Genomic DNA, 23,049 nt, shown 5'->3' with positions numbered 1-23,049 from the left:
CTTCTGATTTCAATAATGAAGACAAAGAGGGGTATCAACATACAAGAATCATCATCTCTCATTCAATATATGAACAATTGAAGTCGAATTCACCCCAGAAATCAACTTTAGCCAAGCCATCGGAACAACCTCGGGCCGAAATCTGAAAGTTTGATTTTGTTTCCCACCTTGATTTGTAGAGTTCCAGGCTGGATACAACAACTAATAATTTGATGGAAGAACCTTTTCTGTAAAGAAAGGAATCGACCTCAAATGGAGAAGTGTTTATAGCATTATTTGCTGTTTTTGTTGCATGTGTTCGTACTTGCAACTTATTCTTTGCAGGTAGGTATGATTGACAGCATTTCAGAGCTTTAAGCTTTTTAATGGGCGCACGATCGATCAGAATAACTCAGATTAGCGTGCCATTGCCTTACAGTGGTCTGGGTTTGACTCACCAAAGTCTCCAGTCTCTCTCAACAACTCGACGCGATACAGAAATCCTCATTCGAAGATCCTTTGATTGGTGTACACCTCGCTGTTCGAACATACAACAAGAATAACTCGAAGAAAATGTGGATATGGAGATTATGACATACTCACTAAGTCGCAAACTTCACACAGAATCTTCTTACGAAGAGGAGGGCGAATATCAGGCTGCTTCTGCCGCAAGCGGGTAATATCGAGGACGACACACTTACACGGATTGGCTGGCGTTGGCATCAATACGTTGATGCTGTTTCCGTTATTGATATGCTTAAGTTCGACGGGACCCCCCCCCCCCACCTGATATGAGATGAGGTCAGCCGCGGAAATTTCAGGTTTTGGTAGAAGTACATCAAGAACCTGTACTAAGAGATACTACTACTTCAGGATCCAGCAGCACTGCCACTATTTGTCGAAGATGAAATTACTAACATGGACTCAAGTTTTGTTGAGAGCAGGCAACGTTCGCGAGGTCTAACGATGGCATGATATCAAGTGATATGAGGTTTGGAAAATAGTATGCTGCGATTGGGATGCTGAACTGACAGCATCCGCAGTGTTTTCTGAACCAGAAATGTTCAGAGTTCCTCAGTACTGTGGGAACAGCACTGTGAAGGTTATGAAACTCATCGAAGTGTCATCATGTGTTGATATTTTGGAGGGGCACAGTAGATACTGGGACCTATGGAGTACGGATATGGATAGTTCTGCCAAGTGCTATCCTAACAGTACTAGGTACATGGTATTGGTTCACCCAATCTGAACATCACCGAGAAACGAAGAGATTAAACGATTATTGAAGGGGAGTTTATATTATTGCTGACGTACAAAGAAGAAGTATTCTCTTCGCTTGGAACGACGATTCTCCTTCCATATCTACGTATTTCCCATTACATTGTTTCCTTGGTCGATTCTCTCTTGTGATTTGCCTGGAAAATGCACCGCAATGCGGTTTATCTTCTCTCCCACAACCTCATTCTATTGCCTGCTCGCGATTGAAACTCCTCCGCCTAGAGAACGTTAGTTATAGATGGTACTATGTATGCATGGTTCTCTGGACTGACAGCTTCTCTTGCAAGCGTTGCCCTGACAGCAGCAAATATGCTTGTCAATTCTGCTTTCAATGCGACCTCTTCCTCTTCCTCCTTGTTTTTCTCGGCATCATCGTCATCGTCACCGTCCTAGTAAAATCATCAGCAAAGTTGCTATATCTCTCCTCATTCATAAACCTCAATTTATGAAGCGAGTGTACACACGGCATTTTGTTGTGAGGCTTGAAGTTCTCTGTTGTGAGCCTTAGCGCGCTCATTATGGATGCGGATCAACTCGATCATTGCCGATCGGCAACGGCTCGCAGCCATTTGAAGGGCCATAACAGAAGTGTATTTATGAGTGTTGGGAAGCGGAATGTATCTAGATGCATCGACGTTCTTCCATGTCTGCGTTCCGCGGTGGTTTTGAATGTTCACATGTACTATTAAAGATTTTAGTTAGTCTAGCAGTATTCCAAAGAAGATGAGCAAGAAAGAATGCATATCATGTCATGTCTTGTCTTGTATGAATATAAGTATCATGTGTGAGGAATATATGGCTTACGGCTGTGTTTACTGTCATATACAGCAACCTCGTCCTGTCTCAGCATCAAGTCAGAAGCTCGCGGCCATTGCAAACTTCCGTGTTTGGGAATTGGAATTATAGTGGCGAAATTCATGATGGTTGAACCTACATTCACGTTAGGACGAAGATCGATATAAATCTGCGATCAATATGCATATATCCCCGTAAATTGAGGTGTAGAGAGATTCCAATATTTCCTCGAGAAGACAAGGTGTTGATACTGCACAGGGAGTAGATATGGTTTGCTTACTTGTGATTGTTATTTTGATTTTTGTTGTTGTGGAGATACCACAATAAGTTCTTGTTGTGATGGATTGATGGGGCACAGAAAAAAGTATTGTGAAAGTGCAGAATGAAAAACAAGGATAAAGAGGGGAAGAAAATCAACTACTCAGCCTCAAGTATTCACTATCACAACCCCAATCTGGTTTGAAATTTGTAAGGATTTGAACATCTTTTTTTGAAATTTCTATTTTGTATAGCTATCAAAGGGACAAGTGAATTGAGCATATTGATTGAGAAAGAGAACTATCTATGGGTACTCGAATTTACTCTGAGTAATGGAATCATTATTCTGATGACATTGCGAAGCTGCCGCTTTGCTAATCTAATCTACTATCACTTCCCTCTATCCTAATACTATTGCACATATACACTTTCATTGTAGTTGATTCATAAGAAATGACTCTGAAATATACCACACGTTCTCAGGATCTCAATTGCTCAAGCGAAAGGCAGCATGTTCAGGCTCACTTCCTCTCGTCCTTCCTTCTTAATCAAAGCTGAATGAACAGAAAATTCTTTTTTTCTTTGGAAAGAAAGGGGACAATGGAAGAATGGAACATCTTTAGAATTCAGTAGTTTCTCATTGCCTTTGTAGACGGGATTTCCTGCAGTAAAATACACGTTCCTATGTGAAAATGCATGCAATTATACACAAGTCGTTCACTACTTGTTGTACCAATATTTCTTATACCTGCCTAGCATTTCAAGCTCCTATGTCATGTCTACCGGAAGATGCCAAGCTGCGAAATGTATGTGCTAGTCGATTGCCGCCGACGAAGATCTCTGGGCCGGGACAATTTGCGCTCTTCTATTTTGGTGGACTCGAGGTCCTTGGTGGTGTAATTGTATAGATCATGATCAAGGTGACTCGCCTGCCATATTCGACTCGGTCGAGGAGCGCAAACTTCTTTTCTTCGGGTCCGTGAATGATCCAGATGGCAGGCAAGTTTGGAACCACAGGTGGGTGTAGAGGGTCTGAGTATTCTTGTCTACAGCGACAGCATAGGTGTTTTCTTTATATATATATTAGCACAATATCTCTCCTACAGAAATCATTCTGTGCATAGAGGGGGGGAGCTTCTTGGGCCCGTAACTAAGTATGCCAAGGGAGCTGGCGTGAGAGCCAAAGTGTATAGGATGTCCAAGGCAAATAGGATTCGTCCGCGTTGTAGATTCCCATCATGCTGTGTAAAACACGAACAGATGGTTTCGACAACGGAAGGCCCAAAACTCGTGAGTCTGTAAAAATGGCTTCGATGAACTGACTCTGGTGTTGTGCAGCGGGGCATTGTAGGTGAGATTACACACTGTGCGCCGCGAGCGAGGACCTTCCAAACAAGGACCAAACTTTATACAATAGAATCCGTCCTTCTCGTGTCTCGGGTCTGATATGCGAGTCTCTAAAGCTTTTCGAATGTATCGAAGGTTTTGGAAGAATATGCGCGATGTTTCAGTCGAAGTATAAAAGTACCTGCGGGTGAGCCGAAAAGTCGACCCTGCAGAGCATGAATGGCCAGCACATCTTTCATTTGTAGGTGGTGGTTTCGCAGGGCTTGTCTTAATGTCTGAAAGGCACAGAAAGCGTCAGCCAATATCCATTTGTATCGATGGGGTTTTGTTCACATCAACCCATTTGACCTACCTTCGTTCGGGACCCACAAGCATGAATGTCGCACAACAAGAGGCAGCTATGCAGATGTGTTGTATGTAGTATGGATAATATTCAGATAGTATCTGAACTCGATTCTCATTACTGCTGATACTGGTGGCAAGGCGAGAAATTATTTATGTTGATGCACTTCTATTTTTCAATCTTTTGGTCAAAGAAGAAGGTGCGAGCTTCACCTCCGAATATGTATATCACGAACGCAGGCAATATTACGTGGATTATCAAGTTACGATCATTAAAAACTACAGTAGAGATGCAGAGAATGGCATCTTATCAATCTTAAGGTCATAGTAAATTATATCTATTGGTAATTGCTAGTTCTAGTCAAATTTAACCTTTCCCCCTTATATTGTTGTTTTTGGCAGGAAAGATTTCTCCAGAATCTCGTCGCCCAACAGAGCTCGAATTCGTCAATTTAGCCAATCATAATTTCAAAAAAGGCGGAACACTAGCTTTGATTTCTTCGTTTCTCCAATCTCAATTGTCTATAAAGTCTTCCACTTGCTCCTGCCAATTCTGTTATTCTTCCTACTCTTCTACAACCATCTTCGAAATATCCTCCATCAATTCTGATCGACCTCTTCGATCTTGATTGATTCTTTACTCTTCTTTTACCTTCTCCATCACTTTGATTGAAGTATCCGATACCTTCAATCAAATACCGAGTCTTCTCGATTTTTGATTGTAAGTCAAGTCCTCTTGTTTTGGTTTGTCCTTCATCCTTCTGTTTACTTTACGCTTCCATCAAAAAACTCTGCTTCATTTCATCTCTCATCTGCTTTGATATATCTCGAAGTCTCTCTAACCTTTCATAACAGCATCGAAGATTACGTTTCTCCACTCTTCCATTCTCTTTGCGAGGTTGCCCTTGGGTTCCAGTTTGTCGCATTCACTTAATCAATCAAGTAAGTTCTTCGATCTCTCTATCAGTTTGTGCATATGAATTTGGCTTTTACATGGCATTCACTTCACCTTGTTACTTCCCCGCTACTATCGTTCGCATTGAGTTGCGCGACCATATACTCATACCTACTACCCCTCTTCCATTTTGCTTTATCAAGTCGCATTTGGTATGAGACAATATTATTTATTGCGCTCAACTCTGCCGACTTACTCTTCTTCCTTCATCTTTACCTCGTTTACTCTTACAGTTCTTCAATTATTCTTATGGTCTCGGTGCATCTTCGTCGATACACGGTTAACTGATCTCACAGATTTCACGCGATCATTCACTTTCTTGATTTTCCAAGGTGCGTCAAAGAGACTTAGATCTACATACTTTCCTACTTTATACTACATGGAGTCAACTAACGCTCTCTTTAATTACAGATCACTTCAAGTCAACATGTCTGCCTGGGAAACTGGAGATATGGCTGCTGCCTTGCCCTACACAACAGAAACACCTGATGTTGTTGCGGTAGAGCGCAAGAATCCTCAAGAAGCTGGCTGGGTTGCTGCCAAGAAGTATGACTACGAAACTTACAACAAGTCCACCAAAGAACAAGCTGAAGCCCGTGCTGCCGTTGCAGATGGTGCCGAGGGCGATGCTGAACCAGCAGCTGATGCAGCTGAAGATGCAGAGCCAGATACACTTGCCGTTGGCGGTCTTCGTCCTGGAGAATGGGCCTCAAGTGGTGCTATCTATGAGTGGAACGAAGAATATGGTGATGTTGGTCCTAGATTCCCCGATCTAGAGGATCAATTGTTTGGCAAGAGCAACAACCATGTTCGCCAGGGTCTCAACTTTGAAAGGTATTCATCTACATTCTCAACTGCATGATTTCATGCTAAAATTGCTTTCTAGCATTACCACCCTCACGGTCACCCAAGAGGGAACTGTCAAGATTGATCCCATCCGCAGATTTGAGGATGCAGGTCTTCACCCAGTCATGTTGGAAAACATCAAATGTAAGTTCCCCTCGGAATACTTCTTTTGATAGGCAATAATGACTCTCTAATCTTGTAGTGGCCGGCTATCATGTTCCAACCCCGATCCAACAGTACTGCCTCCCGGCAGTCAAGAAAGATCATGATGTAGTTGCTTGCGCCCAAACTGGTGAGTAGTTATCACTATCCAAAAATTTGAGCTATTCACTGACTTACTATGCTCACAGGTTCCGGCAAGACTGCGGCTTTCTTGATTCCAATCTTGTCGAAGTTGATGGGTAAGGCCAAGAAGCTTGCTGCCCCTCGTCCAAACCCAGCCACCTATGTGCCAGATCGTGACAACTTTGTCAGAGCTGAGCCATTGGTCGTCGTTGTCTGTCCCAGTCGTGAGCTGGCAACTCAGATCTTTGATGAGGCCCGTCGTTTCTGCTATCGTAGTATGCTTCGGCCTTGCGTCGTTTATGGTGGTGGTCCTCTTGTCGAGCAACTTGGTCAACTTGCCAAGGGCTGTGACCTTCTGATCGGTACCCCTGGTCGTATTTGCGATTTGATCCGCCGTCCTCATGCTCTCACTCTCAAGCGCCTTAAGTACGTGGTTATTGATGAGGCAGATGAGATGTTAAACTCCAGCTGGGAGGAGGAATTGAAGCAAATTATGAGCGGTGGTGGTAAGTACTTTGATTCCGGTTTCACTTGAACATTACTAATTGTACATTAGACCAGGAAGAGGGCAACATCAATTATATGATGTTCTCTGCCACTTTCCCAAAGACTGCTCGTGGCATTGCCAAAGAACATCTGGCTCACGATCATGTTCGCATTCGTGTTGGTCGTGCTGGTAGTTCTCACACTAACATCAAGCAAGACATCATTTATGTCGAGCCTGCCGTCAAGCGTTATGCTCTTCACGATTTGCTTCTATCAACCCCACCTACTCGTACCATGGTCTTTGTCAACACCAAGCGTGCTGCTGACGAAATCGATGATTTCTTGTTCAACAGCGGCCTTCCTTGCACATCCATTCACAGCGATCGTACTCAACGTGAGCGTGAAGACTCTATTCGTGCTTTCCGCAATGGAAAGATGCCTATCTTGATCGCTACTGGCGTTTCTGCCCGTGGGTATGTTTGACACACTATTCCTCCCTTTCCAGACAATGATGTGAATGCCCTTCAAGTTCATCCGCTAACATAGACTCCAGTCTCGACGTTCACAATGTGATGCATGTCATCAACTTTGATTTACCATCCAATGATTATGGCGGCATTGAAGAGTATACTCATCGAATTGGTAAGCACATTCTACTTCAAATCGATTTTGCAGCTGGCTGACCGTTGATTGATCAGGTCGTACCGGTCGCATTGGTAATATGGGTCTTGCAAGCTCGTTTTATAATGATCGGAATGAGGATATTGCTGAAGCTTTGGTTAAGACATTGTTAGAAACTCGTCAACCTATTCCTGACTTCCTTGAGGCTTATCTTCCTGAAGGTTTTACCATGGATGGCCAAACCGGTGATCTCGCAACTCTCCATTTTGATGATGATTCAGATGATGAAGAGGAAGGTGGCGAGAATGCTGAGGGTGCAGGTGGTGCTGAAGGTGGCGGTGCCTGGGGAACAGACGATGCTGCTACTGGTGGTGGTTGGGGTGCCGCTGAAACCGCTGAAGCTGCTCCAGCTGATGATGCTTGGGGAGCTCCAGCTTCCGGCGATAACGCATGGAGTTAAATAATTTTCACAAGTCGTGATAGGTTTTGATTCCGATATTTATCCTACACGTTTATGTTATTGACATTTTAGATGTCTCTAGCAATCTGCTCCTATCTGTCCTCTATTTGACAACATATATGGGCAGGGACTGCCTTGCTTTGCACAAGGGCTCTCTGCCTGTTATGTTAGATTTGTATGCCTATACTTGGGCCGGAGTTGCCTTTGGGGGTGGGAATGGCCTTGCATTGGAACAAGGATTTCCTGCCTGGTATGGATGCATAAAACATGGGGTTTCGTTTTTCAATTTTTAAGCAAATCATAAAATAGGACAGTTAATAAAATGATATTTTGTTCTACATGAATTTGACTTCTTACTTGTGCTTACAAGCTGTAGCGTTACTACCTCCCACTACTAGATTAAACTTTGTTGAGTCCTTAAACGTAGCTTGTGATCATGAGTCAGGGTATGAGACTGATCGAGAGAGTAGTGCTGACAGAAATGCATTCTTTCCAGGAGAAGACCTCCAGTCAAGAATTCATGTATAGGCCTTGCACCGCACTTCAAGTTATCAACAATCCGTTCCAGATTTGGCTTAATCATTCCTTTGGGTCTATCAATATCTCAGTATTGCTGTAGTATATGAGGCTTCTGCTAAAATTCTTCCTTGTTCATGCCACAGGATACTCCTCGATAGCGAAAACTTACACTCAACCCATGGATGGAAACCTCTCTTCTGCACATCTCATACATACGATCCCGAACGTACTCAGCGTTGCCACTACCGCGAGGGAATGTTTGATGTCGGAGCTTGGATGTGTTAGGTGGTGAGGTATTTGGTTGTGTATGGGGATGCGAAGTGTGGGGGTACGAGAAAGGGACGGACGGTGGGAATTCTGAGTTTTGTGGTTGCGGTGGTGGTGGGGGTAGGAGTGGTACGGTGGGAGTTAAGAGGGAAGGAGAGGACAGGAGGGGAGAGCGGGTGGTTTTGGATGAAGGTGGGGGTGGGGGGAGACGAGTGGTGGGGTGGTAGATTGAGTTGTGCGGTTTTGAGATGTCGGTTCTGAGTAATACAGATTACATGTTGGAAGTAGAGAAAAGGAAAGAAATATGGGATAGAATTGTAAATATATTGCCACAGTTATTGTCATCTGCTCAAGAATTTGCACATTTCCTATTTCAGTACCTTCGACTAGTATCTCTATGTATGCGAATCAATTTCGCATTTCGAGAAATTTTCAAGTCACCACTTTCCAGAATTTCCAATGACCAACCCAAAAAATTTCACAACTCCAAGTACTTATCTTGCACTTCAGCTCTCGACGTCATCACTCTCATCTGCATTTTACATACAGGTACCCTGTGATAACCCAATGCAATACCACTTTGATCCCCAAGCTGGTATTCGAATACGTACACAGTTGTTGGTTTATGTTATACGTGGATATCGTCATGTTAGGCTGATATTGGTATGTTGTGGTACTTATATCCTCGATCACCTCCGAGACAGAAAGTCTTGAATGAAAGGTTTCTCTTCTACTTTTTCTTATATTTGGTTTGTCAGCCACACGGTAGATTATTGTCTATCCATCTCTCCACCATCCTACAAAATACTCTTGTAATCTACCATTTCTATATCATCAAACCAAGGCATCAAGCAGCCCTGAAGAGAACCATCCGGATCCTAAAGCAGGATATGTGAGATGTGATAAACCTCGACTCCATATTGATATGCTCGATGAAAGGGCGGGAGTATGCCCGGATGCGTGTTTGAAGAATATCCTGTAAGTTATATTTGTACTTTTCAACTCCCTGGCCCCTTGAAAGATGTCCACTTTCTATGAACCTCTCATTCCCATTATCTATATCTCCTTACAGCTTTGGTTACTTCCCTTCTTGTCCTAAAAAGACAATCACTCACAGGGCTATCGCAAAATAACCTATGTACAATTAGCAAATGCGGTAAATGGAGCTGCTAAATAGCTTACCGAGGAACTAGGGCCAATAAAAGATTTTCAGACATTGTGTTACATGGGATGGAATGATCTTCGATATGTAGTTTTTATTTTGGGGGCTGTGAAGGCGGGGTATAAGGTAGGTTTCGGCTATTTGTATAGAATTGGAGAAGGTTGGAGAGGTCCAGAGTGAGGAAATATACGGGAAAGAAGGAGACAAAAAAATGAGGTTTATTGTAGTCGAAACCTGAAAGCTGATAGATCAAATATAGCTTCTCCTCACATCGCCCCTCCTCACCACCTCAGCAATGACCCATCTCTTCACTACCATGTTTTGCAAAGTGCCTTTAACCACCTCCCCTCAACCTCCCCTCAACCTCCAACTGTAGCTCCTGTTGTGAAACTTCACGATTATCTCCGTGTTCTCACAATCCCTTCTATCGAGGAGCTGCTCAATACCACTTACGTACATTTTCCCTATGAGAAATCATTTGAAGAGGCTAAAGGGGAACCATTAGTTGCACTTCATACATCTGGGACTACTAGGCTTCTAAAACCGGTAATCTTTACTCGTGATTATGCGGCTGCTTATGTACGGACGTTGCAATCAGAGCCGCCCGAGGGATTTGAGTCTTTGGATAGAAAGAGTGAAGGCGAGAGGGTGTTTTTGCTTACTGCCCCTTTCCATGTGCGTTTCTTCCTTTCTTTCGAGCTCCATTCATACCTTTCAACTAGCAACTTATTGACTACTTCACAATATTCTAGACTTCAGCCATCTGTGTCATGATTGCAGCAATAGCAAATCAGACAACCTGTATTTTTCCACCCCCAGCCGCCATTACCACTGCGGCTCTGCAGTGGAAGCACTCAACACACACAAATGATGTCGTGGGGATTCTTGGTGGACCCCCACTAGTAGCCGATTGTGCTAAAAACCCAGAGCTTCTCGATTTCTTCGCAAGCCACGCCGGATTGATGTGTTATGGGGGCGGAGATGTCGCACTAGCATTGGGAGATATTGTTTCTACCAAGCTAGATCTCTATACATCCCACGGATCCACGGAATCTGTAAGCTACCCTTTGATTCGAAAAATCGGGGACCGGGACCCGAAAGATTGGAGGTACTGTCACCCGCACCCAGCTGCTGAATTACAGTTTTGACTTCATCATGAAGGAGAAAATCTGTACGAAGCGTATATTGTGCGGAACTCTAAGCCAGAGACTGAGCAACCGGTTTTCAAACTGTTTCCTACACTCCAGTAATCTAGAACAAAGGAGCTGTATTCTCCTCATCCCAGTAAACCAGATCTCTGGATTTATAAAATGAGATCAGGTGATATGATTCCTCTTTCCGATTGCCAAATCGCAAACCCATCAATCATGGAGCATGCGGTCCTTGATTGTACAGGTATTAAAGAAGCCGTAGTGCTCCCTGTACAAAAAATTGGCCTGGAGAATTATATTACGTGTATTACTCTCGTTATCGAACCTACCTCTGAGGAATTGTCTAATGAGCAGAAGGATTACTGGATTAAAGAACTTTGGTCGATTGTTGAAAAGACAAATTCGTACTACAGAACGAATTCCTTTGCTGAAAAGAGGCGCATCTTATTTGTGGATCCACGAAAACCATTGGCTAGGACGGCGTAGGGGACTATTAGTAAGAAGAGGGTTTTAGAGGATTATAAGGAGGAGATTGATAAACTTACGGTAGCTATAGGGTTTCTGTCAGGCTTGGATTCTGCTTTCTTTTCATGGTGGATGTTGTGTTCAGCAACCGCTCGATGTCCCAAATTTTGAGCGTTTTTCTGAACCTCTCACTTCAGGGCAACTTTTCACCTAGAGAAATAATAATCATTGAAGATTCTTTCAGAACATACTAAACGTGAGAGCCCATAAGCATGCGTAGGTATGATTGAGATTGAGGAAAGTAAGTTCTATCAATAGGACACATAGTCTTATTTCTGAGAGTGATTTGGGAATATAGATGATGAGACTTATAGTGGATCTATAAGTAGCACTTATTTAGATGCAATTCAAATGCACTAGGTGAGTGGAGAATGACTGACGAGTGAAATAAAAGTGACGGCCACGGGAATACACCCAACCAGCTGATGTCATCGAATTTGAATTATTACCAGCGTTGTGAAATGAGAGATGAACAGGTCAAGAAAGATACACAACAAGATATCTAACACTGAAAGCAATCAGAAGTGCAATGAGTGATTAGACCAATTCATTCTGGCTGACTTCCACGTAGAGTAAATAAATGTCACAAGTCTGGGTCAGACGACAATACTCTCGCTCCCTTGCATGCAATTCCATACAATCTAGTTTGTTTGAATTCACACCTCTGATATATGTACTGTCCGGAGATGGTTCAAAATATAGATGTGCAACATAACATGAGATTATCACCGAAAGCTTCTTCGGCCATGGTTTGCGTACTGCGCGGAGATTGTTCACAATACAGATATGCAACAAATCCAGATAGAGCTCCAAACTTACATCTCTTCAGCTCTTGTGTGTGAAATGCGCGTAAATCTTCCTGAATTCAGACGTGCAACAATATCAATGGGGCGTTTATGATTGATCAGCTCGTGCTCAAAATCTTGCCACGTCTCACCCTAAATAATCAAAAATACGTAGTGTCATGGAATCTCCGGACCTCTCTTTTCTCCTCTGAAACTTCAGACAGCTCGGAGAAGGGTCAGAATTTAGACGTGCAACAAGAATATTTTAAACACACACACGAATACAGGCACTTGCCATGCTCGTGAATTTCCCCTGTTGAGATTTCCGAGGAAATGTGTCTTGGCCGAATCTAGTCTAGGTCTTACCGAGCGGACCTATAAGAATCCGATATTTAGCAGAATTCTGATCCACTAATTCCGCAAATGCCGTGAGGGCGTGAAGCGAGAAGAGGCGAGGGGAAAGCGACCAAAAGTGTAGAGTAATGAGATTAGGTGCTATGTATACGGCACGTACGGTGCGAACGCATGTAGTGGATGAATCCTCAGCGTATCAAGTAACCTAGATAGGTAAATAAACGCATCGTTTCATTTCTGAGGCGTGAGAGAATGTGTTCCTTGATGATGCAGACCCGTAAAGTAGAAAAATGAAACTTAGCTTGCATCGTTGGAAGGATAGGGGAAAGTTGGGTATTGAATTTGAAAATAGATCAAACCACCGTTCATCAAGAAGCAAGTAGGGCAGAATTAAAAAGAGTGTGACTGTAATTTTCAACATTCATCATTGGGTCTCTTTGGCTGGTAGGAACTGATATAGCTTCAGTCAAAGGGATTGTACTTTCAGCTCCAATAACATCCAGAGAATCCTGGGTACAATGGGGGGCACTTGGAAGCAATTCTTTGAAGAGGAACCAATTTGACAAAAACTCAATGAACAGTATGAGGGTTATTACTGTGATTGAGACTTTGAAAGACAGATACTCATGTACAAGACAGTTTTCATGAATGACTCGTGCTGCTTCCATGAAGTATTTTGAGATGATAGGGTGGGTAAGGTACGGTCAGGATGTATAATTTATGTTATGGTTCTCATTATAATGTTTTGATGATGATGAGATCGGGCATTGATTTTGTATCTATCAATACACTAGCGCCAAAATTCATGTGATCAGATACCAAGAGCCTTGCAAGAAGCTTGGACCCACTGAATTGAACTTGTCGCGTCTCCATCTGATCAACCTCAATTCTAGATCAACAAAGTGAACTTTGGGGCTACATTCATTTTTTTGTCAAGTCCAGCTATTAATGATAAGTCACTACCACTATTTATCACACCAATAATCCGACGGGAATCACCACCACATATTACCCGAACTAGCCAACAACCATCCGCAAAAATGCCACCTTTCAAGGATGAGCATATTCTCATTATTGCGCCTGGCTCACAAACAACTCTTGCTCAACTAGGTCTTCCTGAATCCTTCACTCCACCACAACGAAGATTTCCCACTCGCATGTTTCTAGCCCCTGATGGAAAAACTTATGAGCCATACAAGATTCGACCAAAAAAGAAAGATGCCTCAGCTACAACAAACGGCGATACCGAGATGGGTGGAATCAAAGAAGATAAGACAGATGAGGAAGAAGAATTAGAAGAAGTTCCTGAGGATGATGAAGGTGCTATTTGGCCATTAAAAGGTTTGTCTATATGTTCCTTGCATGCTTCAAATATACTGATACAATGTAGAGGGTCGAATCGAGAATCTTCCAGCCTTTTGCGCTTTTCTACATCACGTTCACAATCAATTATCGCCAACCCTTCACACGCCTGTTATGTTGATCGCACAACCTGCTTGGACAGCCAAGAATCATGAAGACCTCACTCAGTTTATCTTCGAAAAATTCAGAACTCCTGCGCTTTGTATCATGGACAGCGCATTGGCAACTTCATATGCATTTGGAATCGCAAACTCAACAGTCATTGATGTAGGATTTGAAAAGGTTGACATTACTGCTGTTACGGACTTCCAAATATCTGGCAGAGGGAACATACCACAGTCGGGTGGAGAGGCAATGACACTACGCTTGCAAGAGTTACTCAAGTCGAAGGACTTTACCAGGGATATGGCAGAACAATTGAAGAAAAGTACGATTTGCGAAATTTTACCCATGGGGACTCCTTTACCGGGTGGTGAGGAGAACGTAGAAGTCGTAAGCAACCCTGCCGCTGCAGCTTCCACAGGCGCACCGTCGTCTGGGCCGAACGTCAAGGTTGCAGAAGCACCTCGCGGACCAGGACTAAATACCGAGGTGGGAGAAGAAGATACCATCAATGGTGTCGATGTTGCGGAAGAAGATGGTGTTTTGGACGTTGCCAGTATTGTGGCAAGTGGGAAAACTCAAGAATATCTTGCAAAGATCGAAAAGGAGAAAGCTGGAAAAGCTTCGAGGAAGGCTCAGAAGGACAAAGAAGCAGCGGAGGCGGCAGCAGCTAAGCCAGTGAGGTTACCAAATTCGAAGAGACCTCGCGCTACGTTCCACTACGAATCATCACTTCCTGAGCCAGATGCAAAACGCCAAAAGACACCCGAGCCAGTAACCACAGCGAACCATGAGGGTGTACCATCTCCTACCGGCCTAGCCACCGATGCCCCAGTCGAGACCACGTCAGGCAACGACCCGGCTGTCGCGGTAGATGAAACTGTAGCTCGTGAGCAAGCAAAGACAGCACGCAGACAGAAAGCTTGGGAAGATGAGCATCCGGATCGCATGAGAAAAGATATTGACATTGGCTTAGAGAGATTCCAAGCAGCAAGTGAGAGTTATATGGACGCTATCGCCGACACTGTCTACAGGACCATCCTTTCCGTCGACGACATTTCAAAACGACAAGATGCTTGGGATTCTTTGATCATCTGTGGATCAGGATCAAAGGTCAGAGGCTTCAAGGATGCGCTTATTGCAATCCTCAATAGCCGATATCTCATTTCGCCAAGCTCAGCAACCATGTTTATGAGCGAACTCCCTTCCAATCTACCAACACCATCTGGTACAGGTTCCATGACACCTAATGCTTCCTTTTCCTCGACACCACACCCAGTACCCTCAGCCAACGCAGTTAATCCTTTACTCCTTGCAGCAACTACCGCATCTAATCCTGCACTTAACCCTAACATACCTTCATTCAACAGCGGCGCAAATGCTCAGCATTCATCACACTCTCAGTCACCCACCAGTATCAAGCTCGCCACCCCTCCAGGATACTTCCCAGAGTGGAAGACATATGAGGAGGCCGTGTTTTTAGGATCTCAGATAGCTGCCAAGGTCATTTTTGTTGTAGATCAAGGTCTATCCAAGGGGTTCTTATCACGAGTTGATTTCAACGAAGAAGGACCAACTGCTATTCATCAAGTGTAAGTTTCTGTTTTTCTTGAATCATGATATAAGTGCGTTTTACTGATACAGAAATAGTGGACTTGTGTATTAAAAGGATTGCGAAAGAGGAGTATGTGGTAATGCATTTGGGAAAAAAATAAGAGAATGATGATAAATTCACAAACAAAAAGTATACCCGTATTTTCATCAGAGCTCATATATTCATGTTTGTAGTAATAAAATGAATATCCCTTTGTTTCTGTTCACCTTTGATGTACTAGATAAATCGAGGTGAGGTATTTATGAAGGAGTAAGCTCATAAGTATTTCAAGTAAACAGCTGATTTGAGAGACAAGGCCTCCCAAAAAGAAAATCCCAACTTATTCTCTCTCATATGTAGTTATGCCTCCCCGCTCTTTCACCTCCAATGTCCGCTTCTGCCATTTTGCCGCCTCCGACGAGGCTCTAACTCTCTCGTACCGACCCTATTAGTGAAACCTCCGAATTGGCCGTTTTATTGTATTGATAAATTTGGTCAATAATTTGAGTCTTGGGGGGAGAGCGGGTCTCAGAAGAGGGATGGTCAAGTTAGAATAGGGAGGAGCGGAGTATGGTGAGAGACGCTCAACGTTGTCTTTATGAATTATCACTTTTGGAACTGAATTGGTTATCTTTTTGTTCAATTCAACAGAGATTGAATAGAAAGAAAGCCAATTGGAGGCCCTTCCTACTACTTCTTTCCTCTTACCTCCTTCCTTCTTTTGGATTAACAACTGAAACGATTAGTTCAAGTTGGATCAAAGGAATGAACGTCCATATTCCTCAGCTTCTCGGAGAAGTGAGCTTTATGGGAAGGGCCAAATCAATCTACGCAAGTGAATTGACAATGCTCCTTCTCTTTTATCACCTACATACTACTCCGTACCTATTACTTATTATTATATTAGGTATTAGGTAGTAGTAGGGTAGATGCAATCGACTCCCGATCACGCTTTCTTCTAGCTAGCTCCGCAAATTCACTACAGCCGCGCTAATTTTTAGGCAGATTAACTTTATTCAATTCGCGTCGCCTTACTTTTGACCTTTTTTAATTTTACCACGGACCCCTTCTCTTTCATAAGAATCACCTGACAACTCACCATCTACCTCTTCTACAACCACCTTCTCGTAATCTAAGTACCTGGGAAACTTGTAGGTATCACTGCACCACCTTCTCGAAACCTGGGGACCTGCAAGACTTGTAAGTATCATCGCCTTTCTCCAAATCCCTTACCCTATCCATATCCTTATAGTCATCTTGGTGCCAAAACTCTAGTTATTGCTTTGCTCGATTTGGTTTTCCCAGTTTACCCTCCCCCCCAAGTTGTCAACCATCTGATGAGATGTACCACTTCATAAGATGAGTTAATGTATAGAGATAAACATATTCTCACTGCTAGGGTCATCTGAGCTTTTGCTAATGCAACTTACAAAAACTAGTTCAACATGAAGCCACCAGCTCGCCCTGCAAGGAAAGCTGCGAACAGAGTTGCAAAGCCGAAATCGAAAGCCTCGACCAAAAAGAAGAATACGACCAATGCCAAGAAGATCACTCCTCAGCCAGAGGCAGCCAAGCCTATTGTAACGAATCCGGTTGATCGAATTTATAAGACTGTGACTTTGGAAAGTAACGATATCAAAGATGGATTATGGATGATGCGCAGACTTGGCAACGGTAAATACGAAGCTGTTAACCTTAATGATGCTGCGTTCGAAGATATCTGCTCAGAAGAAAATGAGGCAAAAATGGCTTCCTCTCCGAAAAGTCTCGAGGTTTTCAAAGCGAGCCAGAAGTCGATCAAAGATGTTTCATTAAAGCTGGATAGAGCTATCTTTACCGCAAGTATGTATTTGACTCCTCATTCAAAGACAATTGATGCACCCGGGCAGAATTAACGTTTTCACTACAGGTGGAAAGGTCTTCCGATTCAAGAAGCTCCCTATCGAGTTACGATACAAAATCTACGAGTATGCACTAATTTCAGATACTGGTTTACACCCCGGCTACTCCTCCTGCAACAGTTTCAAATTACCAGGTCTTGCCCTTGGCCTTCTTGCCTCCTGCCGCTCTATCAACGCGGAGTGTATGCAATTCTTTTGGAAGAACACTTTCGACCTCAATGCTTGCAGCATAAAGCGCCTCAGAGAGGTTAAGGAGACTTTAATCCAGAATGCCCGTAATTTCAAATACGAATGGTCTGGTAGTGGTTCTGGTCATTCTAAGGATATGCTCATTCTTGGAATGCTCGCCGCTTGCGAAAACATCGATACTCTACATCTTGTATTGTGGGGATCCTGTGTAGATGGTCGCCGCGCATGGTACAATCGCAAACCACAGCTTTTGTATCAGAACGACGCCACCGTTCCTGCCGTCGTTCAAAAATTCAATAAAAGCAATGGTTTCGATAAACTAGTCAGTCTGCGTGACCTTAAAAAGGTCATTGTTACGAAGCACTGGACTTTCACCGATGGTAGTGCCTACACTAGTTTAACTAACGTAGAATTGAAAGCTTTCGAGAAGTTTTTGAATGATAAGCTTACAAAGCCAGTGGCACCACCTATGGTAAGTTCCTGATTCTGTCAGTATATTCTCCTAGGTATCCTTCTAACCATATCTAAAGGTCATTGCTCACCTACCTTCCACTCCAACAAGAAAGTCGACCAGAATCCTGAAGAATGCCAAACCACTCAGATACGTTCCGGATCCATTCAGCGAAGATGAGGAGGGGTTTTGGGATGAAGATGAAGATGAAGATGAGGATGAGGATGGTGATGACGACGATGATGAAGAGGAATGAGATCCACAAAATCTGAATCATTTCCGAACATTACGTTCTCAGCTGTGTCTGTTCATGCTTGAGGATTTTGGGCTATGTTGTCTGATATCGGGTTATGAGACTTTGATGCACTGATGCACTGATATTGCGAGGTATTTACGCTTTATGTTATCTATTATGGGGTTATGAAGATTCTCGAAGAGGCCTATTATTGGCGAGAAAGAATCGTATAGTAGCGCTGTGAGAACGTTACAACTTACCCAAGAAGGTAGAGATGGTTTCAAGCGAGGATATCAACTTTCATACTCAATAATAGGGGTGAGAAATAGTTTGCTGAATAGCAAAAGCACAGCTATAGCAGTCCACTTAATGTTAATAGTTGGCTTATAAGCCTCAAAGTACTTTAGAGTTGACAATCAGTTGACGTTTTGAATGCCTTTTATGAATCATATTATACATCTGTAGTACTGTTTGACATTCTTCAGTATAGAAAGCTCAAATGTAACAGTCGAACGCAGCACCTGATCATTCCCATTCCTCAGACGGTTGAGATTTCGATAGAATGCTATGACTGGTAGATAATGAGGAATTATTTTGGTTAGTGATCTATTTTATCGTCCGTCACATGCATGCCTGCTTTAACCTTTACTTTTTGACTTGGCCCTTCGAGGGTATCAGGGGTTTAGCTTTGGGTGTGGGGTATAAAATTTAGCGTTGATGGTCCAAGCATAATCAGATCCGTGTAGCTTCAGGATTTCTAGATTCACAAACTCAGCAATTTATTCCTACCTATTCCAACATATACTTCATTTTCAATTGTCTTGCCATACCATACTTCTTGGTCGCAAAATAACAAAATGTCAGTCGACGGACAATCGCCACGAAGAGGCTCTACATCCTCAGCAAATACACCAATCCTTCCGCCAGTATCAGCATTTGCGCAAAAGCGCGCTTTAGAAGATGATCATCAACCTGCAGTATCATCACCTCTCAATCCAGAATTTAAAGTTCAAAAGACTGGAGATGAAACGCCAGGTGGCATTCGTGAACGAGCTTCGAGGGCTAAAAAGGAATCGTTAAAGAAGAGAGAATCGAAGGCAGGATCGCTTGCGCCAGAGGGAAATGCAAGAGCTACCCCAGATTCAAGATCAAGCTCTTCAAACAGAAAGAAAGCCATAATCAATTGCGTTACTCCTTTGCGATACAAGATACCTCCGCCGAAACTACCAGATTTCGAAGCTCCTCGTGGACCGACTCTTGTTCCTTCGCACACCAAAATTGCCCCAGATGGTACTGAAATTCAATTCCATGAGACTACTGATCAGTAAGTTTTACGGCACATACTGTATAAAGATTTAAGCTTATATATATATGTAGCGTATATAACAAGAAGAACTTTCGATATACCCGTGGCATAGCAGACCCAGCTTTTCCTTCGATTCTTTACTATCGACAAACCGAAACGGAACCTTTTGGTGCTCGATTAAGTTTTGAAGATTCAGCTCCCCATATGATGATGGATGAATCGGCGAGACATATTACAACAGATAAGGGTTTCAGAATGGCTAAGGCTAATGTGGGAATAAGGGAAGGTCGTTGGTATTGGGAATGTAAGATCACAAGTGGTGTTCCAAGGTCTAAAGCAGGAGAGCCAGCGCAAGAGTCGCATGGACATGTTCGTATGGGCTTCGCAAGAAGAGAAGCAGCTCAAGATGCACCAGTTGGATTCGATGCTTATAGTTATGGTATCCGCGATGTAGCTGGGCAAAAAGTATGGATGTCTCGACCAAAGGACTTTTTTCCTGCCGGAGAATCTATTTATGAAGGAGATGTTATTGGGCTAGAGATCAATCTACCTTCCGAAAAACTACATCGAAAAGTCGTGGAAGGGAATTACAACCCGGCAGTCGACCTCACTGATGAAGACGACGGCGGAATGGATCGAGCAGATATGATACGAGATCGAGTACCTATTCGATTCAAAACTCACCTCTACTTCGAACAAATCGAATATTCCACATGCAAAGAGCTAGAAGAACTCATGAACCCATCACCAGTGATATCATCGACTGGAGGTGTCGCATCTGCAAGTCAAGATCCCGGACCAACTCATCCTGTACCAGCTCTTCGCACTCTTCCACACTCATCTATTAAAGTTTACAAAAACGGAAAGCTAATCGGAACACCATTTACGGATCTCTTATCTTTCCTTCCACACGCCTCGAAACCACAACCTCAAGTTGGGGCCAGAGAAGGTCTTGATGATGGGATGCTTGGTTATTTTCCCGCCGTATCAGTCTTCCGCGGCGGTGCAGCAGAAGTTAATTTCGGTCCTCGATGGTGGTATCCTCCACCAGGTTCAAGCGCAGAAGATGATGTAGATATGGTAAATGATGAACCCTCTCTACCTAAACTTAGAGCAGCGAGCGATCGATACGATGAGCAAATCGTAGAAGATATTCTTTACGATATTGTCGACGAAGTTGATTTCTGGATTAGAGACGGAGGGGATAGTGGGAAGGGTAAAAAGAGGGATTTACAGTTCGCCGACGGGGGGGCGGCAAATGGTGGGGGACTGGGAGGTGGAGATGCGGGTGGGGAGATTAAGGAATTGGTGCAGGATGATGAATAGGTTGATGGTGAACCTTGTGCAGTGAACATCTTTGGAGATTTTGTGCAAGGTAGAATGGGAACTTTCTTATTTATGGATAAAGGTTTGAAAACGGGAACGGTCACGAACACGGGCATGGATGGCGTCTGCTTGGTGCTATGTCATTGAAATAGGAGTGTTGATTTGCTGGGCATATATTTCTTAGATGGTGGTTGGTTGGTGTGCAAATTTGACTGATGTGTCATGTCAGGAAATTGGAGAGGGCATAATGATGGAGCAATATGGGGATATAATACCAAGATATGAGTTGCTCAAGAAGGAGAGGGATCAAATATATGAACTATAGTTACTCTAATAATATGTAGTGACAAAAGCGTTTTTGACGCTCCCGGGGCATGGGTGATGGATTGGTTTAATATAATTACTCCGCCCTTAAATGTCGGCTTGGATTCCCTTGGAATAGATGGCTATAGGAATACAATAAACAAGTTACCTAGTTATGAAATATGCACTTGTACTGCCAGAAAGAATGCAAACTCCAGATAGATGATACACATGCCAAGAGGACTGATTAACCTGACTTTCTCGGAAACAAAGCGACATACTTTCTAGGGCTCCCCTTTCTGGCAGAAATAGTATCTATATTTTGATATGTTGATATCAGGGGGTTTAGTGACACAAGTGAATACCACTAGGGAAATCGAAACACGTGTGGTATTCTCCTCGCCGGCTTGGTAGGCTCACCGAAGACGGAAAAACTGCCTACACTAGGTTGTGAGCACACCAGATTCGCTAAATTTGAACATCTTGTAAAAAATACTATTATTGTGAAATTGGATAAGAAACCGGAAACATATTAATAATAATCTGATAAATTAGAGATGGATTGTTATTTATAAGGGGGTTGAGATTTCTATATAGTTTTTATATAGGAATATTAGTAATTTGATTTAATGAAGAGGATTGAAGATGTGATACGTTTCTAGTGTGCTAGTTTTTCCGTGCACGGTGAGGTAGGGACTGCCAGCACTAGTACGTATATCCAATCTAACGAGCCGAGTGAGCACAGTAAATTCAACGAAAACAATTCCAATTGTGAACATGGTTGTAGATGGATGGAGGCCTAGGAGCTCAGGGAGATTAGGGGCGTGCTGAGTACCTAATGCGAGTTCGAGGGTTGGAGCACCCTGGTTCCGGGAATTCGAGATCCACAAGGCTGCGCACGATCCTTGAAACTTGGACGGGGACTCTTGGATAGAACGGGATTGGGAACTTAGGAAGACTTTTATTCTTGATGTATGTCGGTACTTGCAATGGGATATGGAGGGAGGTTCTCCGCTCCCGATTCCTGTTTCAGGATTCAGTGTTGGGTGCGAAGAGGGGATCGGGATGTAAAGTTCCCAGCCGTTGGGGTTCTTTGGTGTAGCGGTACGTTTCCCGATGTGATATTCATCTCCAAGGCTTGCTTAAGTGTAGTGGAATCCCCTTGGGTACATAAATTGTAATCAATGATCTGAGCCTCGATCTTCGATTTTATCCTCAAGTCCTTCTATTCCGTCGCCATCGATGGTGATCTAGTGGTTCTTTGACCAAGTTTGATGAAGTTTAGTTCTGATCTATATTTGATCTACAAAACAATAACGTACAACGAAATATCCACAGTTGTGATATATTATCCCAATTAGCAGAGAAATCTTTGTATTAAGACGGTTGAGTAATTCGTAAGTTCCCCAAAGACTAAAGCTATACATCTAACTAATCAACTGTCTATCTACGGAGTACATCTACTCGAGTATAGGAAGTTGAATAGATATCTACCCACACTCATTCCTATATTGTGTTAAAGAAGAGATAATCGAGCGCTTCGATAAAGTATCTACCACTGTGACCATCTTTGATCCTCGTGATTCCGTCCTGCCAGCCTATTTAAGTATTAGTGGTTCGCTTACAACAACTGGAACGTGTTAGCTTCTTAGTCCAGTTTCCCATTTGGAATTTAATAGGGAAAAGTTTAATATCCAACAACAAGGCCTTTCAATTCTATTTACCCCCTTGTACCAATCTATTTTGCTTTCCTCAAATGTTAGCTCGCCAGCCAGTAGGGCTACTGCCGCTCCCTCTTTAAGCTTTGAGAGGGTGTCAAATTGAGCCTCTACTCAGCCTCAAGTGGAGGTGTCTAGAAAGACGTT

The 23,049-nt window shown here is 43.2% G+C and overlaps 6 protein-coding genes across 6 annotated transcripts; 5 read left to right on the top strand and 1 right to left on the bottom strand.

Moving 5' to 3' along the window:
• Positions 1-1,475: 1,475 nt before the first annotated feature.
• EAF01_000128 (uncharacterized protein) lies at positions 1,476-2,176 on the bottom strand (the record flags this gene model as incomplete). The annotated part of the gene is made up of 3 exons (XM_038908378.1): positions 1,476-1,646; positions 1,722-1,939; positions 2,062-2,176. 3 exons carry the CDS (start codon positions 2,174-2,176, stop codon positions 1,476-1,478), a joined length of 504 nt encoding a protein of 167 aa, XP_038775284.1.
• Positions 2,177-5,381: 3,205 nt separating this feature from the next.
• EAF01_000127 (uncharacterized protein) lies at positions 5,382-7,934 on the top strand (the record flags this gene model as incomplete). Its single annotated transcript, XM_038908377.1, has 7 exons — positions 5,382-5,788; positions 5,841-5,944; positions 6,003-6,092; positions 6,151-6,591; positions 6,642-7,044; positions 7,125-7,213; positions 7,270-7,934. 7 exons carry the CDS (start codon positions 5,382-5,384, stop codon positions 7,650-7,652), a joined length of 1,917 nt encoding a protein of 638 aa, XP_038775283.1. The 3' UTR covers positions 7,653-7,934.
• A 2,821-nt stretch (positions 7,935-10,755) lies between these two features.
• EAF01_000126 (uncharacterized protein) lies at positions 10,756-11,237 on the top strand (the record flags this gene model as incomplete). Its single annotated transcript, XM_038908376.1, has 2 exons — positions 10,756-10,820; positions 10,856-11,237. 2 exons carry the CDS (start codon positions 10,756-10,758, stop codon positions 11,235-11,237), a joined length of 447 nt encoding a protein of 148 aa, XP_038775282.1.
• A 2,218-nt stretch (positions 11,238-13,455) lies between these two features.
• On the top strand, positions 13,456-15,545 carry EAF01_000125 (uncharacterized protein; the record flags this gene model as incomplete). The annotated part of the gene is made up of 3 exons (XM_038908375.1): positions 13,456-13,756; positions 13,806-15,471; positions 15,530-15,545. The coding sequence occupies 3 exons, from the start codon at positions 13,456-13,458 to the stop codon at positions 15,543-15,545; spliced, it is 1,983 nt and encodes a 660-aa protein (XP_038775281.1).
• A 1,373-nt stretch (positions 15,546-16,918) lies between these two features.
• On the top strand, positions 16,919-18,270 carry EAF01_000124 (uncharacterized protein; the record flags this gene model as incomplete). Its single annotated transcript, XM_038908374.1, has 3 exons — positions 16,919-17,315; positions 17,383-18,035; positions 18,094-18,270. The coding sequence occupies 3 exons, from the start codon at positions 16,919-16,921 to the stop codon at positions 18,268-18,270; spliced, it is 1,227 nt and encodes a 408-aa protein (XP_038775280.1).
• An 836-nt stretch (positions 18,271-19,106) lies between these two features.
• Positions 19,107-20,881, top strand: EAF01_000123 (uncharacterized protein; the record flags this gene model as incomplete). Its single annotated transcript, XM_038908373.1, has 2 exons — positions 19,107-19,573; positions 19,627-20,881. The coding sequence occupies 2 exons, from the start codon at positions 19,107-19,109 to the stop codon at positions 20,879-20,881; spliced, it is 1,722 nt and encodes a 573-aa protein (XP_038775279.1).
• Between the last annotated feature and the right edge of the window lie 2,168 nt (positions 20,882-23,049).

Source organism: Botrytis porri, assembly GCF_014898465.1.
Source record: "Botrytis porri strain MUCL 3234 chromosome Unknown BPOR_001, whole genome shotgun sequence".
Taxonomy (NCBI): Eukaryota; Fungi; Ascomycota; class Leotiomycetes; order Helotiales; family Sclerotiniaceae; genus Botrytis; species Botrytis porri.
Note: the sequence above shows the minus strand (reverse complement) of the source record. Positions and strands in the feature narration are given on the sequence as shown.